Below are 23,772 nucleotides of genomic sequence, written 5' to 3' on the forward strand. Positions count from 1 at the left end.
TCGCTGTAATCGGATACATAAATTCACAAGTTATCACTGATGTCCACAAACATTTTCCCGGTTATAACCATATACCCAGCCACCACTAGTCCTCACCATATTCGGCCTGTATCTGGGCAGCGATCTCCGGCTTTGGCTCAAAATCTGTGTACAGAAACTTCTTCACACCAAATGGCTTCAAGCGCTGTGCAACGGCTAAACCTTTAAGAGAGACAAAATAAACATAAACATCAACCCATGCTTCCATTAAAACTCTTAAATATGGGCTGTCCTCCCATAGCATTGCACACAGGGGGAGTCGAGACAATGTGGAGTCTTCAGGTGAAGTAGGGTTAGAGAGCTGGGAGATCATTGGACCAGCGTGTACAAATATAATTCAGTTCCCTATTTCAAAGTCAGGCCATTTACCTTTATTTTAGTACTTTGAAAATGCACATGTGAGAACCCTATTGGATGTGTGACAGACTTTAGATTACAGCGAGCCCACAAATAATTCTGTTTGCTGAGAGTCTATGTTGTAGATCATTGGGGTTTAAATCGACTAACCTCCAAAAACAGGCGTGGGGATCATGGTACCTGATTAACCCACGCCCATTCATTGCGATGTAGGCAGCATGTTAATTGGTGCTGCCTGCTGTTTTTAAATGATTTCTACATGCAGCCTGTGCTCTCCCTCCCCTTTTATAGGGGGCACTTGTAAAACAATGATGATTTTAGTGCCCAAAAAAAAACTACAAAAAATACAACAACAAAAAAACAGCCCTTGAAAAATGTTTGGAGTGTCCCCCAGATTGGGGGGCACTTGATTTAACTGGTTAATTTTGTCTCCGATCAAAAGAGTTGCAGCCTGTGCTGTTCATTGGCTGCACCCATCAGCAGGGGGCCCAATATTGCTATTGGCTAATGCTACTTAAAGGCAGCCTACACCTCTTACAGGGCAGGTGCAGTGTGGCAGCAATAAGTAGGAGTTTTTTCCAAAAGTGAATTTGTGCTCTGATACTTTGAGCAATGGCTGAACAGGTAAGAGAGTGAGTACTCAAGCTTACAGACACTGCACTGGAGGTCTTGGTGGAAGAGGAGGAATGTCCTGTATCCGGAGGGGAGCAGGAGGCCCTCCAGACAGGAGGCAGTGGGAAGAAGTAATGGCGGAGGTCAATACCAGGAAAGAACATGGATCCAATGCAGAAAGAAGTTTAACGATCTGACACGAGTTGTCAAGGTGAGTGAGTTCAATCCTCAAATGGCATATCCTACCAACTACACCACTGGCCTCATCCAATGCTCAATTCACTACAGCCCTATCACCAACCTACCAACAATCTGTATCAGTACTCAACTCCACAATTCATATGCTTTACCTCACCCTCGTACACTGTTGCAAGCCTCGCACCCACAACTCACAGCTCTCACACACTACCAGCTATCTAACCATGACAGCCACATCACCCAAAAATATTGCAGGACACTCATTGTCACACTTAGCTCTTGCAGGAGAAGGTGGCGCATTACCAGGGGCAGCAGTAAAAAACTGGAGAAGGACAAGCACACCTGCATGTTTTAACCTCCATGGAGGAGACAGTGCTGGCCATCTTTGGAAGAGGCATCGTTGAGGCCGTGGCCACTGGTGGGGCTGAAGGGATCGATGGCGAGGGTATTTGCTTACCTAATCCTCTTCTCATCCCAGTTCTCCCTCATCCAATGATCTCTTCTGACTGACAAGCTGCAGATGGTGTAAGCACGCACTCTTTACTTTGACCTCTCCCTTCACCCCAACCCAACCCTTGTCTCTTTTTCATTTCAGATACCCAAACACTGGAACCTACCCAGTCAGAGGAGGAAGAGGAAGATTACAATAAAGATGAAGAGACACCGTCACTCGATCTTACTCTTGCAATCACCAGCTCAGAGACTGACACTGTGCATATTTTAGAGTTCGAGGAGGGATCTGCACCTGGTCAGACACTAGGCACATATGCCGGAGCCAGGGCAGGCGAGGCGGGGAAAAAAGGATAGCACAGGTACCAGCTCGCTGGAAGGGCAAGGTCACACTCTAGTTCTAGGACTTCAATGGGTAAGGCTACAGAAGAAGGCTGATGGGTGTAAATAACCAAATACTTGTTACACTAGAAAGCCTGCCAGAAAGCCTGTGCACAATGCCAAGGAGCATGGAGGAGTCCAGCACCAATTTGGCAGAGGGCTTTGCACAGAGCCTGGAGCCCATCCATTCCATGTTGGAAAGGAAAACAAAAATCCATGTCACCGCCATTGGCGCGCCTGTGGAACCCAACATGATGCAGTGCTGAAGGCCGATGTCACAGCTTGCATTGCTGCACAAACAGCTGCCATCAAAGGTCTGCGTGTTGTAGTGGAAGCTCATACTGCTGCCTTGCAAGCTCAGACTGCTGCCATCGTGGCTCTGAATACCACTGCTCAAAGGGGGCTTCGAGGGCAATGTGCATGCAGTCAATGGCACCCTGCACCATGGGGAAGCCTGCAATCTGCAAACCCTTGTGCACACGCCACCTGCTTGCCTCTAACAAGAGGGAATGAGATTAAACTGAATCATAGAATCATCGAATGGTTACAGCATCACTCTGACCATAATTTCCAATCCTCTCTGGCTTCAGGTGGGGTGCCAGAGCACTAGAGGACTGCTAACGTACTGTTGTTTAAAAAGAGAGAAAGGGATAGACCCAGTAATTACAGGCCAGTCAGCCTAACCTCGGTGGTGGGAAAATTATTGGAAAAATTTCTGATGGACTGGATAAATCTTCATTTAGAAATACACGGATTAATCAAGGACAGTCAGCATGGATTTGTTTAGGGAAGGTTGTGTCTGACTAACTTGATTGAAAATTTTGAGGAGGTAACAAGAAGGGTCGATGAGGGCAGTGCATTTGATGTAGTGTATATGGATTTCAGCAAGGCTTTTGGTAAGATCCCACATAGAAGACTGGTCACGAAAGTAACCTGGAATCCAAGGAAAGTTAGATCTAAAATTGGCTCAGAGGCAGGAAGCAAAGAGTAATGATTGATGGGTGTTTTTTCCAGTGGGGTTCCACAGGGCTCAGTAGTGGGTGCCTTGCTTTTTGTGGTACATATCAATGATTAAGACTTGAATGTAGGGAGTATGATTAAGAAGTTTTCAGATGATACAAATTTTGGCCATGTAGTTGGTAATGAAGAAGAAAGCTGTAGACTGCAGGAAGATATCAATGGACTGGTCAGGTGGGCAGAACAGTGGCAAATGGAATTCAATCCTGAGAAATGTGAGATAATGCATTTGGGGAGGGCTAACAAGAATAGGGAATACACATTAAATGGTAGAACACTGGGAAGTGTAGAGGAACTGAGGAACCTTAGAGTGCATGTCCACAGATTTATGAAGGTAGCAGGACAGGTAGATAAGGTGGTTAAGAAGGCATACGTGATACTTGCTTTATTACAGATTAGGAAAGGGGGAGGTGCAACAAGACGTGGGTGTCATGGTACATCAGTCATTGAAGGTTGGCATGCAGGTACAGCAGGCGGTTAAGAAAACAAATGGCATGTTGGCCTTCATAGTGCGAGGATTTGAGTACAGGGGCAGGGAGGTGTTGCTACAGTTGTACAGGGCCTTGGTGAGGCCACACCTGGAGTATTGTGTACAGTTTTGGTCTCCTAACTTGAGGAAGGACATTCTTGCTATTGAGGGAGTGCAGCGAAGGTTCACCAGACTGATTCCCGGGATGGCAGGACTGATCTATCAAGAAAGACTGGATCAACTGGGCTTGTATTCACTGGAGTTCAGAAGAATGAGAGGGGACCTCATAGAAACGTTTAAAATTCTGATGGGTTCAGACAGGTTAGATGCAGGAAGAATGTTCCCAATGTTGGGGAAGTCCAGAACCAGGGGGTCACAGTCTAAGGATAAGGGGTAAGCCATTTAGGACCGAGATGAGGAGAAACTTCTTCACCCAGAGAGTGGTGAATCTGTGGAATTCTCTACCACAGAAAGTTGTTGAGGCCAAGTCACTAAATATATTCAAAAAGGAGTTAGATGAAGTCCTTACTACTAGGGGGATCAAGGGGTATGGCGAGAAAGCAGGAATGGGGTACTGAAGTTGCATTTTCAGCCATGAACTCATTGAATGGCGGTGCAGGCTAGAAGGGCCAAATGGCCTACTCAATCACCTATTTTCTATGTTTCTATGTTTCTATTAGCCGAGGCATAGAATATAAGAGCAAGGAGGTTATGCTTGAATTGTATAAAACACTAGTTAGGCCACAGCTTGCATGCAGTTCTGGTCACCACATTACAGGAAAGGTGATTGCACTAGAGAGGGTACAGAGAAAATTTATGAGGATGTTGCCTGGACTGGAGAATTTTAGCTATGAGGAAAGATTAGATAGGCTGTGTTTGTTTTCTTCGGAACAGAAGAGGCTGAGGGGAGACCTAATTGAGGTGTATAAAATTATAAGGGGCCTAGATAGAGTGGATAGGAAGTACCTATTCCCATTAGTAGAAGGGTCAATAACCAGGGGGGCATAGATTTAAAGTAATTGGTAGGAGGGTTAGAGGGGATCTGAGGAGAATTGTTATCACCCAGAGGATGTTGGGGGTCTGGAACTCACTGCCTGAAAGGGTGGTAGAGGCAGAAATCCTCATAGCATTTAAAAAGTACTTAAATATGCACATGAAGTGCCGTAACCTACAAGGCTACGGGCCAAGAGCTAGAAAGCGCAATTAACCTTAGCTATTTGTCGGCCAGCACGGACACAATTGGCCAAATAGCCTCTTTCTGTGCTGTAAATTTCTATGATTATATGAGCACGGAAGAAAGCTATTCGGCCCGTTAAGCCAGTGCCGGCTCTTTGCAAGAGCACTTCAGCTAATCCCACTACCCCGCCCTTTCCCCATAGCTCTGCAAGGGAACATTTAATGAATTTGCAAGTCATCCTTGCACAGGGGCCATGCTAATCTACTCTCTAATGTTCCTAACTGTCTATGTATGGAGTGCTTCAGGGACCTCCCTTATGCAGCAGTATACTGCAAACAGCAAGATGTTGCTTAATATTTGCAGCCTGGAAAGAGCCAGATACATAGAAGTTAAAAGCCACAGTTACCATGACAACCACAGACAATCATGTCCTTGCCCTGCTGTGCGGTTACAGTTGTGATTGCAATAGTTAGTAGATTTCAGTCACAACCTCTTTTGTGAAACAAAGACATCTCTTGCATTGGTCCTCGCTAAAATTGAGGTAAAATATTGCTCCCTCTGGACTCCTGCTGAGTGGCCTTCTCCCCCTCCTCCCTCTTCTAGCAGTTTGTCCTGCTCTTCATGGCCTCTCTTCATTCTCCTAAACATGCTCAATTCCCAGAGGAAGCCCTACCAGGCCACCCATGTCTGGAAGCAACTTGTTTCAGCACAAGCTTTTAAATGCACAGAAAAGTACTTCAGCACCAGCCAGACTGCACCCTGTAGTCTAGCCAAGTGTAGGAAATCTCCAAAGGCACGTACAATTGCACCAGCAGCCATAAGAAATAATCCACCAACTAATCTGTAAATAGCTTCTAATCCCCTTAAATTGCGCTTGTGAGGTGGGGGGCGGGGGGCGGGGGGGGGGGTCGTTCATTCAGTTTAATGTCATGGTCAGTTATGCGAGGTTAGGATAGGCGTGAGCATGGCATTCGAAAATGGCAGTGCTGGCATCAAATCAGCGTTGCACACAGATTGACATCACAATCTGCCTGCTCTGCATGCTGCATGTTTACGCACAAACCCTTTTTTTAGAACAGGAGCAGCGGGGAAGATAAAAAGAGACCAGCGAGAATGGGAGCAGTGGCTGGGAGATAAAAGGCAGTACCCGAGACCAGCCCTGAGAGCGGGAGCTGGGAGCAGCGCGAACAGACCTGTGAGGGGAGAAAAAAAAAATCAAAGTGTGACGTCACAGGAAAGCAGGTAAGTGATTGATTGGTGAGTATTTCTCTTTTTTTTCCCTAAACTTGGGCATCGGTTTAAATTAAGAGCCGTGATTATAGATTAAAAACTATACATAGATAATTTGATATTTCAACACTTGAAAACCTAATTAGTTAAATAAAATACAATAAAGATGGCAGGGCAGGCGATGTGTTGCAGCTGCAGCATGTGGGAGCTGGTGGACACCAGTGTAATCCACGGCGATCACATCTCCAGTAAGTGTTGGCGGCTCGAGGAACTTCAGCTCAGAGTTGATGAGCTGCAGTCCGAACTTCAGACACTGCGATACATCAGGGAGGGGGGGAAGAGTTACCTGGATGCTATGTTCCAGGAGGCAGTCACACCCCTTAGGTTAAATACTTTAAATTTGGTCCGTGGTCAGGGACAGGAGGTTGCAACTACGAGTGAGGTATGGGGATCCAAAAGGTAGCATTGGAGGAGCCTCAGCCCTTGCACTTGTCCAACACGTAAGAGGTTTTTACTCCCTGTGTGGACGAGAGCAGGGACTGCAGGGAAGATGAACAAACTAGCCACAGCACTGTGGTGCAGGGGACCATTCAAGTTGTGGGAGTGGTCAGGGACAGTATAGTTAGGGGGATAGATATTGTTCTCTGCAGGCGAGAGCGTGAGTCCTGACGGCTGTGTTGCCCGGTTAAGGACATCTCCTTTGGGCTGGAAATGAACTTGGAGTGGGAGGGGAGAGATCCAGTTGTTATAGTACACATAGGTACCAACGACATAGATAGGACAAATAAAAAGGTTCTGGCGAGGGAGTATGAGCAGCTAGGGACTAAATTAAAAAGCAGAACCACAAAGGTAATAATCTCTGGATTACTACCCGAGCCACAAGCAAATTGGCATAGGGTCAATAAGATCAGAGAGATGAATGTGTGGCTCAAAGAAGGGTGTGGGCGAAATGGGTTTCGATTCATGGGGCACTGGCACCAGTACTGGGGAAAGAGGGAGCTATTCCGTCATGACGGGCTTCACTTGAACTATGCTGGGACAAATGTCCTCGCAAATCGGATAACTAGGGCTGTAGAGAGGGCTTTAAACTAAATATTGGGGCGGGGGGGGGGGGGTGGGGGTGTTCAGGTGAGGGGAAATTTTAAAAGTTAAAGAGAAAGGAGAAGGCAATAGTGCATGGTAGCGATAGGGGAAATGATAACCAGAGTGTGACAGGAAGGGACAAAGCGTATAAACATAAGAGTGCATCAGGAAGTAGAGTCAGAGTAGGGAAAAATGATAAAAAGACAACATTAAAAGCTCTTTATCTGAATGCACACTGTAGATGAGTTGCCGGCACAAATAAACATAAATGGGTATGATCTGATAGCCATTACAGAGACGTGGTTGCAAAGTGACCAAGGCTGGGAACTGAATATTCAGCGGTATTTGACATTTCGGAAAGGAAAAGGAGGTGGGGTAGCTCTGTTAATAAAGGATGAGATCAGTGCAGTAGTGAGAAATAATATTGGCAAGAAGATCAAGATGTAAAATCAGTTTGGGTGGAGATAAGAAATATTAAGGGAAATAAATCACTGGTGTGGGTAGTCTATAGGCCCCCTAACAGTCACAACACTGTAGGACAGAGCATAAATCAAGAAATAATGGAGGCTTGTAAGAAAGGTATGGCAATAATCATGGGCAATTTTAATCTTCATATAGATTGGACAAATCAAATTGTTAAAGGTAGTCCTCAAGACGAGTTCATAGAGTGTATTCGGGATGGTTTCTTAGAACAATACATTGTGGAAACAACCAAGGAACAGGCTATTTTGGTTCTGGTTCTGAGTTATCTAAAGTGGACTGGGAAAATATATTAAAGGGTAAGAAAGTAGATGAGCAGTGGCAGGCACTCTTGGTAAAGATATATTCCAGTGATAAAGAACGATTCTCAGAGAAGGATGAACCATCCGTGGCTAACTGAGGAAGTTAAGGATGGTATCAAATTAAAAACAAAGGCATACAATGTTGCAAAGATTAGTGCAAGGCCAGAGGATTTGGAAATTATTATAAACCAGCAAAGGACAAGTTAAAAAAATAATGAGAGAAAAGATAGATTATGAGACTAAACTAGCAAGAAATATAAAAACAGACAGTTAAAAACTTTTACAGGTAAATAAAAGTGAAGAGATTAACTAAAGTAAACGTTGGTCCCTTAGTGGATGAGACAGGGGATTTAATAATGGGAAAAAGAGAAATGGCAGAGACTTTGAACAAATATTTTGTATCAGTCTTCACGGTAGAAGACACTAAAAGCATCCCAATAATACTAGATAATCAAGGGGCTATAGGGAAGGGGGAACGTAAACAATCACTATCACTAGAGAAAAAGTACTAGGCAAACTAATGGGACAAAGATGGACAAGTCCCCTGGACCCAATGGTTTGCATCCTAGGGTTTTAAAAGAAGTGGCTGCAGAGATAGTGGATGCATTGGTTGTAATCTACCAAAATTCCCTGGATTCTGGAGAGGTCCCAGCAGATTGGAAAACCGCAAATGTAATGCCTCTATTCAAGAAAGGAGGGAGACAGAAAGCAGGAAACTATAGACCAGTTAGCCTAACATCCGTCATTGGGAAAATGCTGGAGTCCATTATTAAGGAAGTAGTAGCAAGACATTTAGAAAATCATAATACAGACAAGCAGAGTCAGCATGGTTTTATGAAAGGGAAATCATGTTTGACAAATTTGCTAGAGTTCTTTGTGGATGTAATGAGCAGGGTGAATAAAGGGGAATCAGTAGATGTAGTGTATTTGGATTTCCAGAAGGCGTTCGATAAGGTGCCACATAAAAGGTTACTGCGGAGAGGCGGGAGTTCCGGCGGCAGAGAGTCGAGAGACCTATAAAGGCCAATGAGACCAGGAGCTCGGGGAGTTGGAGAGGCGGGAGTTCCGGCGGCAGAGTCAAGAGGTCTATAAAGGCCAGTGAGACCAGGAGCTCGGGGAGTCGGAGAGGCGGGAGTTCTGGCGGCAGAGTCGAGAGGCCTATAAAGGCCAGTGAGACCAGGAGCTCGGGGAGTCGGAGAGGCGGGAGTTCCGGCGGCAGAGTCAAGAGGTCTATAAAGGCCAGTGAGACCAGGAGCTCGGGGAGTCGGAGAGGCGGGAGTTCTGGCGGCAGAGTCGAGAGGCCTATAAAGGCCAGTGAGACCAGGAGCTCGGGGAGTCGGAGAGGCGGGAGTTCCGGCGGCAGAGAGTCGAGAGGTCTATAAAGGCCAGTGAGACCAAGAGCTCGGGGAGTCGGAGAGGCGGGAGTTCCGGCGGCAGAGAGTCGAGAGGCCTATAAAGGCCAGTGAGACCAGGAGCTCGGGGAGTCGGAGAGGTGGGAGTTCCGGTGGCAGAGAGTCGAGAGGCCTATAAAGGTGTGCTTGTGCAGCTGCAGCAGGGAGGCAAAAAGTAGAAAGAAATCGAAAGGTGACGTCACCGCCAAGGGGGTAAGTGATTGGCTGGTGATTGGTAAGTAGTTTTTCTTTTTCTTTTCTTTATCAGTAAGTAACCTTTAGCACTGTTGTTGCCAAATTAAGTTTATCTAAGGGTTAAGTCAATGGCAGGACAGCTCGGACACGTGTTATGCTCCTCCTGTACTATGTGGGAAGTCAGGGACGCTTCCGGTGTCCCTGACGACTACGTCTGCAGGAACTGTATCTACCTGCAGATCCTAACAGACCGCATTGCAGCACTGGAGCTGCAGGTGGATTCACTCTGGAGCATCCACGATGCTGAGAATGACGTGAATAGCACGTTTAGCGAGTTGGTCTTACCGCAGGAAAAGGGTACACAGCCAGTTAGGGAATGGAAGATCAACAGGAAGAGCAGTCGAAGGAAGGTAGTGCAGGGGTCCCCTGTGGTCATCCCCCTGCAAAACAGATACACCACTTTGGGTACTGTTGAGGTGGATAACTCATCAGGGGAGAGCAGCAGCCAAGTCCATGGCACCGTGGGTGGCTCTGCTGCACAGGAGGGCAGGAAAAAGTGGGAGAGCGATAGTGATAGGGGATTCAATTGTAAGGGGAATAGATAGACATTTCTGCGGCTGCAACCGAGACTCCAGGATGGTATGTTGCCTCCCTGGTGCAAGGATCAAGGATGTCTCGGAGCGGGTGCAGGACATTCTAAAAAGGGAGGGTGAACAGCCAGTTGTCGTGGTACATATAGGTACCAACGACATAGGTAAAAAACGGGATGAGGTCCTTCGAAACGAATTTAGGGAGCTAGGAGCTAAATTAAAAAATAGGATCTCAAAAGTAGTAATCTCAGGATTGCTACCAGTGCCACGTGCTAGTCAGAGTAGGAATCGCAGGATAGCTCAGATGAATACGTGGCTTGAGCAGTGGTGCAACAGGGAGGGATTCAAATTCCTGGGGCATTGGAACCGGTTCTGGGGGAGGTGGGACTAGTACAAACCAGATGGTCTGCACCTGGGCAGGACCGGAACCAATGTACAAGGGGGAGTGTTTGCTAGTGCTGTTTGGGAGGAGTTAAACTAATATGGCAGGGGGATGGGAACCTATGCAGGGAGACAGAGGGAAACAAAATGGAGACAGAAGCAAAAGCTATAAAGGAGAAAAGTAAAAGTGGACGGCAGAGAAACCCAAGGCAAAAAATGAAAAGGGCCACTTTACAGCAAAATTCCAAAGGGTCAAAGTGTGTTAAAAAGACAAGCCTGAAGGCTCTGTGCCTCAATGCGAGGAGTATTCGGAATAAGGTGGACAAATTAACTGCGCAGATAGCAGTTAACGGATACGATGTGATTGGCATCACGGAGACATGGCTCCAGGGTGATCAAGGCTGGGAACTCAACATCCAAGGGTATTCAGCATTTAAGAAGGATAGACAGAAAGGAAAAGGAGGCGGGGTGGCGTTGCTGGTTAAAGAGGAAATTAATGCAATTGTAAGGAAGGACATTAGCTTGGATGATGTGGAATCGGTATGGGTGGAGTTACGGAATACCAAAGGGCAGAAAACGCTAGTGGGAGTTGTGTACATATCACCAAATAGTAGTAGTGAGGTTGGAGACAGCATCAAACAAGACATAAGGGATGTGTGCAATAGAAGTACAGCAGTAATCATGGGCGACTTTAATCTACATACTGATTGGGCTAACCTAACTGGTAGCAATGCGGTGGAGGAGGATTTCCTGGAGTGTATTAGGGATGGTTTTCTAGACCAATATGTCGAGGAACCAACCAGAGAGCTGGTCATCCTAGACTGGGTGATGTGTAATGAGAAGGGATTAATTAGCAATCTTGTTGTGCGAGGCCCCTTGGGGAAGAGTGACCATAATATGGTAGAATTCTTTATTAAGATGGAGAATGACAAAGTTAATTCAGTAACAAGGGTCCTGAACTTAAGGAAAGGTAACTTTGATGGTATGAGGCGCGAATTGGCTTGATTAGACTGGCAAATGATACTTAAAGGGTTGACGGTGGATAGGCAATGGCAAACCTTTAAAGATCATATGGACGAACTTCAACAATTGTACATCCCTATCTGAAGTAAAAATAAAACGGGGAAGTTGGCTCAACTGTGGCTAACATGGGAAATTAAGGATAATGTTAAATCCAAGGAAGAGGCATACAAATTAGACAGAAAATGCAGCAAACTGGAGGCCTGGTAGAAATTTAGAATTCAGCAGAGGAGGACAAAGGGTTTAATTAAGAAGGGGAAAATAGAGTACGAGAGGAAGCTTGCCGGAAACATAAAAATTGACTGCAAAAGCTTCTATAGATATGTGAAGAGAAAAAGATTAGTGAAGACAAACGTAGGTCACTTGCAGTCGGATTCGGGTGAATTTATAATGGGGAACAAAGAAATGGCAGACGAATTCAACAAATACTTTGCTTCTGTCTTCACAAAGGAAGACACAATAACCTTCCGGATGTACTAGGGGACCGAGGGTCTAGTGAGAAGGAGGACCCGAAGGAAATCCTTATTAGTCAGGGAAATTGTGTTAGGGAAATTGACGGGATTGAAGGCCGATAAATACCCAGGGCCTGATAGTCTACATCCCAGAGTACTTAAGGAGTGGCCCTAGAAATAGTGGATGCATTGGTGATAATTTTCCAGCAGTCTATCGACTCTGGATCAGTTCCTATGGACTGGAGGGGAGCTAATGTAATACCATTTTTTAAAAAAGGATGGAGAGAGAAAACAGGTAATTATAGACCAGTTAGCCTGACAGCAGTAGTGTGGAAAATGTTGGAATCAATCATTAAGGATGAAATAGCAGCACATTTGGAAAGCAGTGATAGGATTGGTCCAAGTCAGCATGGATTTATGAAAGGGAAATCATGCTTGACAAATCTTCTGGAATTTTTTGAGGATGTAACAAGTAGAGTGGACAAGGAAGAACCAGTGGATGTGGTGTATTTGGACTTTGAAAAGGCTTTTGACAAGGTCCCACACAAGAGATTGGTGTGCAAAATCAAAGCACATGGTATTGGGGGTAATGTACTGATGTGGATAGAGAACTGGCTGGCAGACAGGAAGCAGAGAGTCGGGATAAACGGGTCCTTTTCAGAATGGCAGGCAGTGACTAGTGGAGTGCCGCAGGGCTCAGTGCTGGGACCCCAGCTCTTTACAATATACATTAATGATTTAGATGATGGAATTGAGTGTAATATATCCAAGTTTGCAGATGACACTAAACTGGGTGGCGGTGTGAACTGTGAGGAGGACGCTAAGAGGCTGCAGGGTGACTTGGACAGATTAGGTGAATGGGCAAATACATGGCAGATGCAGTATAATGTGGATAAATGTGAGGTTATCCACTTTGGGGGCAAAAACACGAAGGCAGAATATTATCTGAATGGCGGCAGATTAGGAAAAGGGGAGGTGCAGCGAGACCTGGGTGTCATGGTTCATCAGTCCTTGAAAGTTGGCATGCAGGTACAGCAGGCGGTGAAGGCGGCAAATGGTATGTTGGCCTTCATAGCAAGGGGATTTGAGTATAGGAGGAGGGAAGTCTTACTGCAGTTGTACAGGGCCTTGGTGAGGCCCCACCTGGAATATTGTGTGCAGTTTTGGTCTCCTAATCTGAGGAAGGACGTTCTTGCTATTGAGGGAATACAGCGAAGGTTCACCAGACTGATTCCACGGATGGCTGGACTGACATATGAGGAGAGACTGGATCAACTGAACCTTTATACACTGGAGTTTAGAAGGATGAGAGGGGATCTCAGAGAAACATATAAGATTCTGACGGGACGGGACATGTTAGATGCGGGAAGAATGTTCCCGATGTTGGGGAAGTCCAGAACGAGGGGACACAGTCTTAGGATAAGGGGCAGGCCATTTAGGACTGAGATAAGGAGAAACTTCTTCACTCAGAGAGTTGTTAATCTGTGGAATTCCCTGCCGCAGAGAGTTGTTGATGCCAGTTCATTGGATATATTCAAGAGGGAGTTAGATATGGCCCTTACGGCTAAAGGGATCAAGAGGTATGGATAGAAAGCAGGAAAGGGGTACTGAAGGAATGATCAGCCATGATCTTATTGAATGGTGGTGCAGGATCGAAGGGCCGAATGGCCTAATCCTGCACCTATTTTCTATGTTTCTATGCACAAGATAAGAGCTCACGGGGTTGTGGATAATATATTAGCATGGATAGAGGATCGGCTAACTAACAGAAAACAGAGAGTCGGGATAAATGGTTCATTCTCTGGTTGGCAAATTGCAACTAGGTGAGTACCACAGGGATCAGTGCTGGGGCCACAACTATTTCAATCTATATTAATGACATGGGTGAAGTGACCGAGTGTAATGTAACCAAATTTGCTGATAATACAAAGAGAGGTGGGAAAGCATGTTGTGAAGAGGACACAAAGAATCTGCAAAGGGATATAGACAGGTTAAGTGAGCGGGCAAACATTTGGTAGATGGAGTATAATGTTGGAAAATGTGAGGTTATCCACTTTGGTAGGAAAAATAAAAAAGCAAATTATTATTTAAATGGTGAGAGACTACAAAATGCTGCAGTACAGAGGGACCTGGGGGTGCTTATACATGAAAGACAAAAAGTTAGCATGCAGGTACAGCAAATAATTCGGAAGGCAAATGGAATGTTGTCCTTTATTGCAGGGGGGATGTAGTACAAAAGTAGGGAAGTCTTGCTCCAAATGTACAGGGCGTTGGTGAGACCACACCTGGAGTACTGCATACAGTTTTGGTTTCCTTATTTAAGGAGGGATTGCATTGGAGGCTGATTCCTGAGATGAAGGGATTGTCTTATGAAGAAAGGTTGAGCAGGTTGGGCCTATACTCATTGGAGTTTAGAAGAATGAACGGTGATCTTATTAAAACATATAAGATTCTTCGTGGGCTGGACAGGGTAGATGCAGAGAAAATGTTTCCCTTTGTGGGGGGATCTAGAACTAAAGGCATAGTTTCAGAATAAGTGGTTACCCATTTTAAACGGAGTGGAGGAGGAATTTCTTCTCTCAGAGGGTCGTGAATCTTTGGAATTCTCTACCCCGGAGAGCAGTGGAGGCTGGGTCATTGAATATGTTCAAGGCGGAGCAGACGGATTTTTGAACAATCGGGGAGTCAAGGGTTATGGGGAGTGGGCAGGAAAGTGGAGTGGAGGCCAAGATGAGATCAGCCATGATCTTGTTGAGTGGCGGAGCAGGCTCGAAGGGCCAAATGGTCTACTCCTGCTCCTATTTCTTATGTTCTTATGTACCAAATGCTCCCTGTGCACTTTCCGTCTGTGTGCGCGTGCATTTCGGACTCCATTTTCGAGATTTAGGCAGCTGCGTTGCACCTAACAAACGGGCTCTGCACAGCACCATTTAGCCCCCCTCCACTATTAAAATCAAGCAGTAAAAGCATCCAGATCTGAAAATCCGTCAGCATCTTATTGGCACAAAATACAGCCTCAGTCTCAGCATAGTTCTTGAAAGTACCAGTGAATGGAGTATAAACCAAGACTATCTGCAGATCTGACAATCAACTGTGTTAATACATTCATTTGAATGTGGAGACATCTTAGTGAAAGTGCAGACAAGATGGGATTTGAGTTTGAGAGGAGTGCAGCCCACACATTGCACCTGAAACTCTGGTTCTTAAGTGATATCAGCTGCACCAAGGCACCTTCCTGGAGGTTTTATATATTTCTTTATGGAATTTTTCAGTGAGCCCATGTACAGTGAGGTAACAACACACTTACTTTGTAAACAAAGATTTTTTTAAATTTTAAATGCACCCTTTTTTCCACCTCCAAGGTTCTGTGAAATCAACAATTCTCCAAGACATTCACAATATCTTCTTTGCCAATTTAATTATATATTTCTTTTAAAAAACTGCAAATGCGGTATGCTATATTGAATCTCCAGTTGAAATTGGTTATTTTGTCCCAATTAAATGTTTTGTTTTGAGCTTGAGACTCACTCTTCAAAGGGTATTTGTGTTTCCTCCCTGTGCCATCCACCATGCTTTGCCCAGAGTGATAAGGAGACCTGTGCTCATCCTTCCAGCAATCAACCAATAGAAGCATGAAAAAAGCTTAAGGTGACTCTCCCTCTCAGCGAGGATGTGTGTGTGGATGGATCAAGATAGGCTGAGTGGCCTTTCTTGTCCACAATTATCTTGTGACCTAGCCCAATGACTCACCTATTCTTCCCAGTCCCAAGATCCCCACAGTGCTGTCAGACAGTCCATAGCCACAAAGCCACAGGGGTTTCCATGTGCCCCAGCCACCACTGGAATAGAAAGGTTTCAGTTACAAGAATATCAGAGCTTGGACCAGTTTTAGAATCGAACATTTTGAAACAAAGATTAAAGAACCATTCTAACATAAACCTGCTGAGCTCTAAAAAACACACAGGCCAAGAAATTGGTTATAGCCCACTTTTGATCGTAGGCACTGCACGACTCAACTGGTAGGCCAGCCCGAGATTGGGCCTCAGGCCTCAATTACATTATTGAACTGCTGAATATCAGGCGCTTGCCTCATTGGCAGTGGCCCCAAGGTAATTTCCGGTATGGACTGGGGAGTGTGGAACAGCAACATGAGGGCCCGATCAGGAGTACTGTGGAGCACGCCTGGCTCCTTGTGGTTCAGAGCAACTTTTTATTTTAAACTCAGATAGTACAGCCTCAATTCCTGCTCCGTGATATCTAATTTAGCAGAGGGGAGCAGAGTCTAATTTAAAAAACAGGCATTTGACAAAATGGGCACAATAAGGCTGAATTTCTACCTATATTGTTTGTATATAGTTCAGTGCGCCAGTGTTTCCAATATACAGGTCCATATATCTATACATATTGATCTTGATACTTTCCAGCCAGAAGCCCATCCATTAATGCAGGATTACCCTTCAGGTGAATAGCAACTGAAGGAGAAACACTATCAGCCGCCTGAACCTGCAGTGGGAGGCGTGGACCATTCAGGAGCTGGGCTTCATTATCAACCTGCTGCCGAGCTGTGGGCACCAACTGGGTGCCACGCTGCAGCTTGGCGGCTTTGGGACGGCACAATATCAGATAATGCGGAGACGGGCCCAGCTAGGTCCAGTCAGCACGGGCGGGGGCAGTGCGATCTGCGGTGGGCCCGGGGTGGCAGCAGCCCACATTACTTTCCTGAAGACTGGAGAATCACGCCTGCTCCTCCTGACTCCACAGGAATATTTTTTAAAGTACCTTCCCGGGGCCTCACTGCCAGGTTAAAACTGGGCGGGGACTCCATGCCACATACTCAACCCAGCTGTCTGTCAAAATAGCAACTGGGGTCTTAGGAATGTTTTTGGACCTCGATTTGCATCATCATCATCATCATCATAGACAGTCCCTCGGAATCGAGGAAGACTTGCTTCCACTCTTAAAAATAGAAATATAGAAACATAGAAAATAGGTGCAGGAGTAGGCCATTCGGTCCTTCGAGCTTGCACCACCATTCAATGAGTTCATGACTGAACATGCAACTTCAGTACCCCATTCCTGCTTTCTCGCCATACCCCTTGATCCCCCTAGTAGTAAGGACTATATCTAACTCCTTTTTGAATATATTTAGTGAATTGGCCTCAACAACTTTCTGTGGTAGAGAATTCCACAGGTTCACCACTCTCTGGGTGAAGAAGTTTCTCCTCATCTCGGTCCTAAATGGCTTAACCCTTATCCTTAGACTGTGACCCCTGGTTCTGGACTTCCCCAATATTGGGAACATTCTTCCTGCATCTAACCTGTCTAAACCTGTCAGAATTTTAAACGTTTTTATGAGATCCCCTCTCATTCTTCTGAACTCCAGTGAATACAAGCCCAGTTGATCCAGTCTTTCTTGATATGTCAGTCCCGCCATCCCGGGAATCAGTCTAGTGAACCTTCGCTGCACTCCCTCAATAGCAAGAATGTCCTTCCTCAGGTTAGGAGACCAAAACTGTACACAATACTCCAGGTGTGGCCTCACCAAGGCCCTGTACAACTGTAGCAACACCTCCCTGCCCCTGTACTCAAATCCACTCGCTATGAAGGCCAACATGCCATTTGCTTTCTTAACTGCCTGCTGTACCTGCATGCCAACCTTCAATGACTGACGTACCATGACATCCAGATCTCGTTGCACCTCCCCTTTTCCTAATCTGTCACCATTCAAATAGTTGTCTGTCTCTCTGTTTTTACCACCAAAGTGGATAACCTCACATTTATCCACATTATACTTCATTTGCCATGCATTTGCCCACTCACCTAACCTATCCAAGTCACTCTGCAGCCTCATAGCATCTGCCTCGCAGCTCACACTGCCACCCAACTTAGTGTCATCCGCAAATTTGGAGATACTACATTTAATCCCCTCGTCTAAATCATTAATGTACAATGTAAACAGCTGGGGCCCCAGCACAGAACCTTGCGATACCCCTCTAGTCACTGCCTGCCATTCTGAAAAGTACCCATTTACTCCTACTCTTTGCTTCCTGTCATAGGTGGCTGAACAGTCCAATACGAGAACCACAGTCTTTGTCACAGGTGGGACAAATAGTCGTTGAGGGAAGGGGTGGGTGAGCCGCAGGCTCTTTCCGCTGCCTGTGCTTGATTTCTGCATGCTCTCAGTGATGAAACTCGAGGTGCTCAGCGCCCTCCCAGATGCACTTCCTTCTCTTAGGGTGGTCTTTGGCCAGGGACTCCCAGGTATCAGTGGGGACTTTATCAAGGAGGCTTTGAAGGTGTCCTTGAAACGTTTCCTCTACCCACCTTTGACTCGTTTGCCGTGAAAGAGTTCCGAGAAGAGGGCTTGCTTTGGGAGTCTTGTGTCTGGCATTCGAACAATGTGGACTGCCCAGCAGAGCTGATCAAGTGTGGTCAGTGCTTCAATGCTGGGGATGTTGGCCTGGTCGAGGACGCTAACGTTGGTTCGTCTGTGATTTGCATATTCGAAAGCAGGCTATTGCCTAAAACAGGCAGATGCTTTGGCTGCCTAGTGGAAGGTCCTTTTGGGCTGGAGCTCTAACGTACACGGGGTGGTAAGCCATTCTCAGGCCGTAAACGGGTTAAGATCCACCCTAGGGCCTCGCTCACTATTCAATGTCCACCAGAACACCTCCGTTGAGTTTAAAAGGATACCAGTGGCACGAGATGTTCTGCTTCTCTGTGACATGGAGGGAGGAGATAGGTTTGCAGAGGAAGGAAACTGCAAATGATCTTTACACAACTCAGTTAGCTGTTTATTTCAACTGTTTGTTTTCCCTCTTTTTGTTAGCCCAGGTTGACAGCAGTACAGCTCTGCTTCTCCTGAAGCGAGGCAGGTTATAGAATCAACAATCACAGGGAACTGGGTGGGTAAATGTGATTCGACTATTTGCTTGCAGGCAGTGTAAACAACGACATGGACTGGTTGGGCCGAATGGCCTGTTTCCGTGTTGTAACTTCAATGTATTTCTGTCGTCAAGCCCTGATCTTTAGTCCCACAGATTAAACCACCATTCAATTTGTAAAGATTTTTAATATCACACCATTTTCCTCTTATACATGTTTTGACACATCATACATCATTACTGCAGAATAATTTAGGAAGCTACAAGTAAAAATACTCCTCCCATGTACTTAGCCAGACTTAAGATGTCAAGTGACAGCTACTGTAACTGTGTTTGCAAATGTCATTCTGTTTTGCTTGCTGTAGCAGAGTCCCAGTAACTAAGTTTGGTAACTCCAGATTTGATAGAACACCTTCCTAAAGTTATTGGTCCCAACCGGAATCACACCGAATTCCTCAGTGTTCTGGGACAAGAAATAAAAGCTCTTTTTAGTCACATTATCCTCGACACTGAGGTTATAAAGATGCAATATTCTCCTACAGAGCTATGCAGTTCCAAGGCAATTGTATCATCTGGCTGACCCTTGGTCAGAGCTCCATCTCGTAGGAGATTGGTGCATAAAATGGAAATAACCAAAAAGGAGTGAAAAATACATGTAGACAGGTAGAAAGGGAGGGCCAAAGAAAGAGGGGATACTAAACTACCTACATCTTTAAACATAACTCAAAAGCATTGACCACAGAGAGGTCCCAGAGAAAGTATCTGGCTGCTTGCTTTGTTCTGGAATAGAAGCTCAGGCAGGCTATCATAACAGGAATATACCAGTGAACAGAGGTTGGTCTTGTAACTAAATATACTCCAATCTTTCTCTGTTATCCAAGAGGAGGTGGAGACTACTTTAACTGACAGGGAATTGGGAAGTATCTCATTTTAACACATCTACAAACATCTGTTTGAAGTTGGCCAAAGACTTACAAGACTTACAAAATCAATCAGGTGAAAAAATAAATGATGGCAAGTCTATGTATTGTATATTTTATATTCATTCTCGAGATGTGGGCATTGCTGACAATTGCCCATCCCTAGTTGCCCTGAGAAAGTGGTGGGACTTCTTCTTGAACCGCTGCAGACTGTGTGGTGAAGGTTCTTGCAGAGCTGCTAGGGAGGGAGTTGCAAAGTTTTGACCCAGTGACTGTAAAAGTCCTGTCCCCTCAGTACAGATTCACATGAGGCATGTAGTGAAGTCAAGATCACTCTGGACCTGCACCTTTATTTCACAGCTCTGGAATGCTGCACTTGCCTGAGACCTGTCCTTATATACCTGTCTCTTGCAAGTGCACCCCTGGTGGTAAGGTATGCTGATGGTTACATGTCATATCTTATTACAGTCATGTATAGCATGTTAAGATACAGTTATATATAATAATGTAAAATACATGACATCACCCTCCCCCAAGGTCTTATTGTCTTTGTAGGTTCAGTCTCTCAGGTGGTCTACGCTCTCGCGTGGAGCATTTGAGTTGTGGTTCAGTTGTTTGCCTTGGTGTCTGTTTTTCTTTGGGTGTGGTTGCTGGTATCTCGCCTGGGCTGTCTGTTTCGATTGGTGTGATTGTTGTTGACTCGCCTGGGCTGTCTGTTGGGATTGCCCTTTCCTCAGGTTGTTCCCTCTGTCTGGCTACCAGGTGTGGTGCGAGTTCCACATTGTAATTGCCTCTGGTTCCGCAGTGTTGTTGGTAAATCTGCTTTCGACTTGGTCTACATGCCTCCGGCAGGTTTTGCTATTGTCCATTTGTACTATCAGTAGCCTGTTTCCTTCCTTGCCCGTTACTGCCCCTGCAAGCCATTTGGGGCCCCTGCCATAGTTTAGTACAAACATTTTGTCCCCTATCTCATTCCATCTCCCCCTCGAATTTCTGTCATGGTACTCAGTCAGCTTACGGCGCTTTGCCTCAACGATTTTGTGCATGTCTGGGAGGATTAATGAGAGCCTTGTTTTTAAAGTCCTTTTCATCAACAGTTGCGCGGGGATGGATCCCAGTCAGTGAGTGCGGACGAGATCTGTATGTCAGCAGCAGTCATGACAGGCGACCCTGCAGCGTGGGACCTTGGATTTTAAGCATGCCTTGTTTAATGATTTGCACTGCTCTCTCCGCCTGGCCGTTGGAAGCCGGCTTGAACGGTGCCGTCTTGACGTGATTTATGCCGTGGTCAATTATAAAGTCTTGGAATTCTGCACTGGTGAAGCACGGACCATTGTCACTGACCAATGCGTCAGGGATTCAGTGCATTGCAAACATGGTTGCGAGGCTCTCCACAGTGGTGGAGGTTGTGCTCGAGTTTAAAATGGTGCATTCGATCCACTTTGAAAATGCATCTACAACTACGAGGAACATTTTGCCCATGAATGGGCCCGCATAGTCTACGTGCACCCGCGACCACGGTTTGGTAGGCCAGGGCCAGGGGCTCAATGGAGCCTCCCTGGGGGCATTGCTGAGTTGCGCACAAATGGTGCACCTTTAGACGCAGAGCTCCAAGTCCGCGTCAATACCAGGCCACCACACGTGGGATCTGGCTATGGCCTTCATGAGAATGATCCCCGGGTGCTCGTGGTGGAGCTCCCGGACAAATGCCTCTTTGCCTCGCAGAGGCATGACTACTCGGCTGCCCCAGTCTGCTTGTAGTGATAGCTCATGCATGCGCTTGTGAAAGGGTTTTAATTCCTCGGGGCAAGCATCGCGAGCCTCTGCCCAGTCACCGGTTAGGACACATCTTTTTACTAAGGAGAATGTGGGGTCGCTGGCCATCCAGGCTCTGATTTGGCGAGCCGTCATGGGCGAACCTGTGGACTCAAAGACATTGATTGCCATGACAATCTCACAGTCCTGTTCGTCAGACCCTTCCGTGGTCGCCAGGGGTAGCCTGCTGAGTGCGTCAGCACAGTTGTCTGTGCCTGGCCTGTGCCTTATTGTGTAGTCATAGGACGCCAGCATGAGTGCCCACCGTTGAATTCGCGCCGGGGTGTTGCTCTCAGATAGGAGGGACGTGAGGGGCTTGTGGTCGGTTTCTAACGCGAACTTGGCCCCGAAAAGATATTATTGCATCTTTTTGACACCGTACACGCACCGCGAGCGCCTCCTTCTCTACCATTCCGTACCCGCGCTCCGCCCGCGAAAGTGACCTGGAGGCATAAGCTATGGGTTGTAATTTGCCCGCACTATTGACATGTTGCAAAATGCACCCAACCCCATATGCTGACGCATCGCATGTGAGAACTAGTTTTTACCTGGGTCAAAGAAAGTCAAAACACTATTGGAACACAGAAGGTTGCGTGCCTTATTGAAGTCGCGTTCCTGGGCTTCCCCCCAAAACCAATCACACCCCTTCCTGAGTAGCACGTGGAGAGGCTCCAGCAGCATGCTTAAGTTCTGCATAAAGTTCCCAAAGTATTTGAGTAGCCCGAGAAAGGCGCGCAGTTCTGAGACATTCCGGGGCCTGGGTGCCAGGCGAATTGCTTCTGTTTTGGACTCTGATGGGCGGATTCCATCAGCGGCAATCCTTCTGCCCAAAAATTCAACCTCGGGTCCGAGAAACAGGCACTTGGATTTCTTGACTCGTAGGCCTACCCGATCCAAACGCTTTAGTACTTCCTCCAAATTACGGAGATGGGAGTCGGTGTCCCTGCCCGTGATAAGTATGTCGTCTTGAAATACAACCGTCCCCGGGATGGACTTGAGCAGACTCTCCATGTTGCGCTGGAATATGGCAGCTGCCGACCTGATGCCGAATGGGCATCGATTGTACATGAAAAGGCCTCGATGTGTGTTGATGGTAGTGAGTAGCTTGGATTCCTCGGTCAATTCTTGCGTCATATACGCAGATGTGAGGTCTAATTTTGAGAAAAGTTTACCTCCAGCCAATGTGGCAAATAAGTCCTCCGCTCTGGGCAGCGGGTACTGGTCCTGTAGGGAGACTCTGGTTATGGTAGATTTGTAGTCCCCACAGATTCGTACGGATCCATCAGGCTTCATGACTGGGACGATGGGAATTGCCCAGTCGCTAAATTCCACAGGTGATATAATGCCTTCCCGCAGAAGCCTGTCTAGTTCGTGTTCAATCTTTTCTCTCATCACATAGGGTACAGCTCTGGCCTTGAGATGGACCGGTCTAGCATCTTGTGTGATGTAGATTTTGACTTTGGTCCCTTTAAAAGTGCCCACACCTGGCTGAAAGAGATGTTCAAATCGCTTTATAACTGTTGAGCAGGAGGTCCGTTCCTCTAATGACATGGCATGGACATCATCCCATTTCCAGTTTAGTTTTACCAGCCAGCTTCTCCCCATCAGTGCTGGGGGGTCTCCGGGGACAATCCACAGGGGAAGTCGGTTCACTGTCCCTTTGTGTGTGACAGAGAGCATGGCGCTGCCGAGGACTGGTACGATTTCTTTGGTATAGGTTCTTAGTGTGGTGTCGACCCTTGTGAGTTTTGGTCTGTCTCTTTTATGCGGCCACAGTTGTTCAAATTATTGAGCGCCCATGAGAGATTGACTCGCTCCCGTATCCAGCTCCATGTTGACAGATATCCCGTTGAGTAGGACCCTCATCATTATAGGAGACGTCCTCTTGTAGGAGCAGCGGCCATTGATCGTGTTGACCCGCTGTACACCGGTGTCCCGGGTACTGTCCCCACCATCTTCTGGTCCGCTTTCCGACCCATCCGATTCGTATACCAGCTGAGCTGCCGTTTTTTTGCACATGCGGGCCAAATGCCCTGTATATTTCACAATTTCTGCAAACAGCCTGCTGAAATCGACATCCCCTTGATGAGTGCCCACCCCCACACCTCCAGCACAGACCTGTTCCATTGTTCAGAGTTCCCAAAGAATGAGCTGCGTCTGGCTGATCTCTCTTGAGCTCCTCTCAGTTTGTAGTTAATTACTCGCATTGTGGGTTGATGAGGTGTGAACAGCTGTTCCTGTGGCCCTTGATGGCTTCTGCCTGCAGCCGAGAGCCTGTTCTCCCGATTTTGTCTGTGTGTGGGGGTAGCAGCTTGTTTAGTGCTGTGAA

General features: G+C 46.4%; 1 protein-coding gene and 1 non-coding gene across 3 annotated transcripts in view; both read right to left on the bottom strand.

The window, feature by feature from the left end:
• LOC139264324 (glyoxylate reductase/hydroxypyruvate reductase-like) overlaps positions 1–23,772 on the bottom strand; it is a 110,291-nt gene that overhangs the window by 11,048 nt on the left and 75,471 nt on the right. For both annotated transcript variants that reach the window (XM_070880608.1, XM_070880598.1), the window contains exons 5-6: positions 15,575–15,663; positions 97–201 (exon numbers count right to left, since the gene is read on the bottom strand). In XM_070880608.1, coding sequence (XP_070736709.1) covers positions 97–201; positions 15,575–15,663 — 194 coding nt within the window. The remainder of the gene's footprint in view (positions 1–96; positions 202–15,574; positions 15,664–23,772) is intronic.
• On the bottom strand, positions 4,904–5,005 carry LOC139279987 (U6 spliceosomal RNA). The gene has a single exon (XR_011596575.1). It is a non-coding gene; the product is annotated as a U6 spliceosomal RNA (small nuclear RNA).

The sequence above is a fragment of the Pristiophorus japonicus genome, chromosome 1, assembly GCF_044704955.1.
Source record: "Pristiophorus japonicus isolate sPriJap1 chromosome 1, sPriJap1.hap1, whole genome shotgun sequence".
NCBI classification, from domain to species: domain Eukaryota; kingdom Metazoa; phylum Chordata; class Chondrichthyes; family Pristiophoridae; genus Pristiophorus; species Pristiophorus japonicus.